We start from the raw sequence: 6,339 nt of genomic DNA on the forward strand, positions 1-6,339 counted from the left end.
TTGGTGCCGAGCTGGACTCCAGGGGTCACTTTGAACTGTCTTCCGTCGCCTCCTCAGCTGCTGTCCTTCATGTGGCCTCCGGGAGCCCGCGGTTCTGGAGACCGGCAACCTGGCCAACCTCTGGGCCTCCGGCTTCTTTGGCTCCCACCCCACCTGGGTGCTGGATTCCTGCTTCCTCGCTGTGAGGTGCTGGCTTCCCCACCAGCGGATCTGGGCAGGAAACACAGCTGAAGCCTTCGAGTAGGAGCGAGCCGCCTTCTTAGAATCAGAAGGAAAACTTCTCTTTTCTCTCCCTCCCCAAGAAATCGACAGCTCTCAGACGTCCACTGGTCGATTCTAAATGAGTGGCTTCGACCATTAAAATGAATCGATGCGGTTTCCTGAGCTGCCGCGTCCTTGTCGACCTTTGTGCACTATGTCGGGTGGCCTCCTGAAGGCGCTGCGCAGCGACTCCTATGTGGAGCTGAGCCAGTACCGGGACCAGCACTTCCAGGGTGATAATGAAGAACAAGAAAAATTACTGAAGAAAAGCTGTACATTGTATGTTGGAAATCTTTCCTTTTACACAACTGAAGAACAAATTTATGAACTTTTCAGCAAAAGTGGTAACATAAAGAAGATCATTATGGGTCTGGATAAAGTAAAAAAAACAGCATGTGGATTCTGTTTTGTGGAATATTATTCTAGAGCAGATGCAGAAAATGCCATGCGGTATATAAATGGAACACGTCTGGATGACTGGATCATTCGCACAGACTGGGATGCAGGCTTTAAGGAGGGCAGGCAATATGGACGTGGGCAATCAGGGGGCCAGGTTCGAGATGAGTATCGACAAGACTATGATGCTGGGAGAGGTGGCTATGCAAAACTGGCACAAAAGCAGTGAGAGGTGAGAGCCCCATCAATGCAAAACTCCCTCCACTGGCCTGTTGAGTTTGTTGAAGAACGTTACCCACAGTATGATCAGTGTCTACTGAGCTGCAAGCCTTTACATGGTTTCTCCTGAAAATTATTAAAGGACAGACAGAATACAAAAGAATGCCTTTAATTCTAATCTTAGAATACTGGCCATGTGTCAAGTTACCAGATGATTTTCAGTTACCAGGTCTTTAAAATTGTGTTCTCTGGGGCTGGGGATGTGGGGATGTGGCTCAGTGGTACAGTGCCTGCTTCACATGTTCAAAGCCCTGGTTAGATCCCCAGAACCCTCCCCAACAACACAAAGTGTTCCTTAGCAACAGGTTTGATCTATAATGTTGATTATTCCGTCAGCCAAAAATGCCACACTTTTTAAAGGAAAATGGAAAAATGTAATAATTTGTTTTACCATGTTTGTATCTTAAGTAGGTTCATGATCTACACTGGGGCCTGGAATGAATATTTTTTAAAATTTAAGTTTGCACGAGATAAAGTTTAATAAATGGAATTTTGCTATGTGGTATAGCTTTGTTTTAAATTAGCAACAGGTGTTTGACAACTGAATATGTTTTTTTTATGTTGAATTCTAATCTTTAAAGGGTCAAGGGGGCTTCCTAACTAGTTGGTATAGAAGTAAGTAAACCTGAGATGGTCCCAGGGACATGTCCCACTTCCATTCCTTACACAGCACAAAAGTAGGTGCAGGGTTTGAAGAATTATATACATTTTTCAAAAGATGTTTTACCTAAAGCTAACAACAACAACAAAGCAAGGGTTTGCAATACAGAAAACCTCACATATTCTAGTGGGTAGGGGAAGACACTATTAGTAGGAAATGGAATGAAATATCAGGAGACATGTGTTAAAGGATTTCCTTGACATGATGAAGTTTGCTGTAAAGGCGATCAGATTTATTCTTTCCATTTTAAATGTAGTCCTGGGAATAGAATGAGTTCTTTTTTAAAAGAGCTTGATGACAGAGAATGCTTCACAAAAACAGAGACAGTTTTCCTAAAGAAAGTGTCTATTTCAGCTACTTCTCAAACTGAAGTCTTTTTTATTTTTCCCAAATTGAGCTTACTACAGTTCAAGCCAGGGGAGTCTAGAGAATTTATTTTGCATTTGTAAGGCAAGAGGTGATTTCTAATATTATATGTGAGTATAATTTTCCCTAGTATGTAAAAAATGTGAATTTTTTTTCAAAGTATCTTCCAGTAGTTTGTGAAAGTTGGGGCTGAATGTGAATAGCTTTCACGTTACAATAAACGTGGGTTTTCTCATTAAATTCTAAACTGTTTTAATTTTTTAAAGAGCTAGAACAGTTGTTAAGTGCTTAGGAAGAAACCATTTGCAAACAATCAGGACACATTATTCATTTTTAGATTTTGTTTTTACAATGTAGTTTGAACTAATATATTTTGTATTCTTGTGTGGTGAAAAAACTCAGATTCTACAGGCCTTAAAACCAAAGACTGTGATTCTTATTTGAATTGTGTCTTCTATAACAGATTTCAATAAAGCTGGACCAACTTAAAAAAAATAAAAAATACAAAAAATAAAATGAATCGATGCGTAGACAGGCCAAACTCGTGTCCATGGATCACGTGAGGCACGTGGCGCTTCCTGTGTGGGGAAAGGTCCATTTTATGACAGATAAAGGGTGCCGGAACAATGTGTTAGCCATTGGGAGGAAAAGTTAGTTGAGCCCTTTGCATCTTACACCCAAAATAATTCCAGATGGTTTAAATAAGTGGATGTTTTCTTGAATACAGAGAGGAAGAGGCCAGAGACTCTGCGATCTAATTAATAATAAGATCTAATGAACTCAAAGGCGAGCTCGTTTTCAGCACTGGCCTCACCCGCTGCAAGGCAAGTGGGCAGCAGGCCCCAGGAGCCTCGCACGCCAGGAGTGAGTGCACAGCGGTTCTGCCTCCAGAAATTCATCCTGAGGAGGTTTCCACGTGTCGGGGTTCCAGCTGAAAGTCCCCAGGAGCCCAAGGCAGCAGGGCTCAGAGCGGGCCCCTGAGCTCTGACCTCCCCTGCTGGACCTGGGCGCACAGGGTCAGGGTCTGTGGGGGGCGGAGTGTCTGTGGGGGGCTCCGGTGGCAGGAAGCACCCCACGTCACACGAGCGCACCTTCAAGGGCTGGTCCTGTCCCAGCTCCCCAATCCCTGCGGCGGGCTCTCTCCTTCCTGCCGGCTAAGGGGTAAGCAGCTCTCCTCCCCACACCTTTCCACCATGATTCTCTGCCTAACTGCAGGCCCAGGAAAACAGAGCCGCGCGACCACGGACTGAACCCGTGGAACTACTAAGCCGATATAAAAATCTCCTCCTTTTGTGCATCTCAGATATTTTTGGCATAGCAATGACGAGCTGGCTAACACTGTGGTCATTCACGAGGATCACTAACCAGTAGGAGCACACATCGAAAGCATGCTGAAATTGTAAGTATCCCCACTAACTCTGTCAAAATCCCAGCAGCATTCTTCACTGAAACAGAAAACACCATCCTAAATGCATCGGAGCCACAGGGAAAAAAAAAATCTGAATAACTAAAGCCACACCGAGAAAGAGCGAGTCAGAGGCGCGTACTTCCTGGGTAGGACACATTGCAAGGCTGTAAGAATCTGCACCATGCAGCGTGGTTTAGACACAGACCCACGGAACAGCACGGACACCACCGGAGATGAACTCATGGCCAACCAACTTCCACCAAAGGCACCAACAGAACCCCGTGGAGGAAGGAGAGGCTCCTCAATAAACATTGTTGGGAGAACTGTTTCTGCAAGCGAATGAAACTGGACCCGTATCTGCAGCAGCCTCACACGATCAACTCAAGATGACACAAGGCCGCACGTGGCGCCTGGAGCCTAAAGCCCTAGAAGAAGACACAGGTAGGTTCCTGGACACTGGCCTTGGCAACGACGCTCTGGATCTGATACAAAAAGTTTAAAGGAAGAAGAAATGAATGGAATTACATGGAATGATGATTCTTCACAGCCAAGGAAACGATCATTTAAATGAAAAAGCAACCTTCAGACTGGGTAAAAACACTTGCAAAATGAAAGGGTTAATGCTACAGATTTATAAAGAATTCAAACTCAATCACAAAAAAAAAAGAACAAGCAAGTAACCTGATTTTAAAATGAGCAAAAGTGCTGAACTGATAGTTCTAGAAGGAAGGCATATAAAAATAGCCTCCAGGTACATGAAAAGGTACTCAGCATCACTACTCATCAGGGAAATGCAAATCAAAACCACCACGAGACACCACTTCACACCCAAAAAGACGCCTGCTGTCAAAAGGACAAGATGTGAGTGTTGGTGAGAAGGCACAGAAGGGAGCGTAGTGCGCTCGCGGTGGGAACAGAGACTGGTACGGACACTGCGAAAAACAGTGTGCGGGTTCCCAAAGAAACGGAAAGTACAGCCACGCGATGACCAGCAATCCCTCCTCCGAGTTACCAAAGGGCACCAAGTGCCAACTCAGAAAGAACCGCCCTCACCTCGTTAAAATACGATGTATTCCATGTTTGAGCAAATACATCAAAATAGAATTCCAGACAGCCACGAAATAGAATTCCAGACTAGCCACAATACCTAAGGTAGGGAGCCAACTTAAACGCCCATCAGTGGACATTCGATTCATTTAATGGGTAAAGAAATTGTGGTGTGCGTGTGTGTTCTCGGCCATAAAAAGACCTTCCCGTTTGCTGCAGCGTGGATGGGTGCCTTGGGGACATCACGCTCGGTGAAATAACCAGACGGAGGAAAATGTGCTGATTTGCACGCGGAAGTAAAATGTAGAAGAGCCCCGGGAGCAAGAGCTGGAGGACAGGACGGCAGTCGGGCGGGAGAAGGGCGGCTCAGAGGGCGCAGCACAGCGGGACGTGCGGGGCTGAGCCGGGCCTCGGGCGGCATCAGGACTAGAACTGATGAAAGCGCACTGGGATCTTTGTTCAATAAGTAGATCTTAGCAACTCCTGTGACCAGAAAAAAAAGAAAGAAACCGTGAGGTGACAGATATGCTGATGTGCCTCTCGATGGCTCCCCTGACGGGTCGTGAACCTCAAACGTGCACAACAAAACTGACTTTTAAACACCCCTCAGTATCCACCAGGGAAATCACGAGCACATATCCACATGCCATGAAAGCCACTAAAGTCAAGCCAGACAAGAATGCTCAGCAGACCGGAAGCTATTCGCCATGTCCTCGTAGAGTCACGAGGCAGGTGTACGAGATCAGAAGCCACAGGAACCTGGGCTTGGCGGCCCGGCTCCGAGGAAAACCTCTGTGTGAGGCGCAGGCCCTAAGAGGAGAGCCTGCCAGAGCCCGCGGCAAGATCTGCACTTTCTCTAGTCCAGTCACGGCCGAAGCCGGGCAAACGACCGGAACTCAACCCCTGTGCAGCTGGCGCCATCTGACCCATTCGTACAGTTCTCCATCTCCGTGTGGAAAAAGAATTCCGCGTCTCTGCAACGCCGTGCCGAAGTAGCACGTGGACACACTGTGTGCCATCTGCTAAATACCGCCACCCTACGTGAAATACCTCCTGTGGCGGGAAACTCCCTGGACGCCCATTCACCTTTCCCTAGTTCCACAGAAGGCCCTTTTCCTCCGAGGAAGTCCCTGCTAACCCCAAGTTTGCTCAGAACAATGGCTTCCACTCGGTTGCAGTTTTGACTAGTACACCAAGATGACCTTTTGTGCTGCTACAAAAGCCACAGTAATGTCCATGTGCACCTATGTCCACGACCAGTTCCTGTTATGTCCAGTATAATTCCACCTGTTCCTATTCCACTCAAAGAATCCTACCCCGATGCACGTGGGTAAGACTGGCCCTATCTTTATAGGAACGATCTTGTACCAACTATACAACCTTCTTCCTAAGGAAGTGGGTGTTTTTAGTGATCACACTTCATACCCAGCAGTAGCACAAGAAGGCGTCTACACAGAGGGGATTCAGATAGTGGGTTGGGTTTTTCCACAAGGCAGGAATCAGGTGATTCAACCAGCTCTGCTGTTGGGCCTGCTGGATCCTCTCTCCCAAAGTCCCTTGTGCCGCCTGGCCGAACCACTGCACTGCCACGCCACCTTACGCTCCAGGGCTCCTTTACGAAGCCGCACCATCACCAACTCTCAGAGTCCCGTTGGGGGCAGAAGGCAGAGTCTCAGAGCTGTTCTGCCTTGTGAGCTCGTTGAGGGGTGCATTGCGTTTATGGCTCCATCGCCAGCCACAGACGGGGAGGTGTCTCTGGCCAGACAGGGGCAGGCGTGGCCGCCTCTCTCCTACGGCCCAGATGGGCGCCTCTGCCCAGCCGTAGAGGTGGAACAGAGCTGGGCCCTCACAGTGCTGGATGGAACTCCCCCACGGACCGCGCTTCCGCCCTGGTTTGCAAGGGTGTGACACCGCCTGGAAA

The 6,339-nt window shown here is 47.6% G+C and overlaps 1 protein-coding gene across 1 annotated transcript; it reads left to right on the forward strand.

Annotated features, from left to right (window-relative positions):
- Positions 1-381: 381 nt before the first annotated feature.
- On the forward strand, positions 382-1,118 carry LOC306643665 (nuclear cap-binding protein subunit 2-like). Its single transcript, XM_079109915.1, has one exon. The coding sequence runs from the start codon at positions 416-418 to the stop codon at positions 884-886; it is 471 nt and encodes a 156-aa protein (XP_078966041.1). The 5' UTR covers positions 382-415; the 3' UTR covers positions 887-1,118.
- Positions 1,119-6,339: the final 5,221 nt, after the last annotated feature.

This window comes from Sciurus vulgaris, assembly GCF_902686455.1.
Source record: "Sciurus vulgaris genome assembly, chromosome: 14".
In the NCBI taxonomy this organism is placed as follows: domain Eukaryota; kingdom Metazoa; phylum Chordata; class Mammalia; order Rodentia; family Sciuridae; genus Sciurus; species Sciurus vulgaris.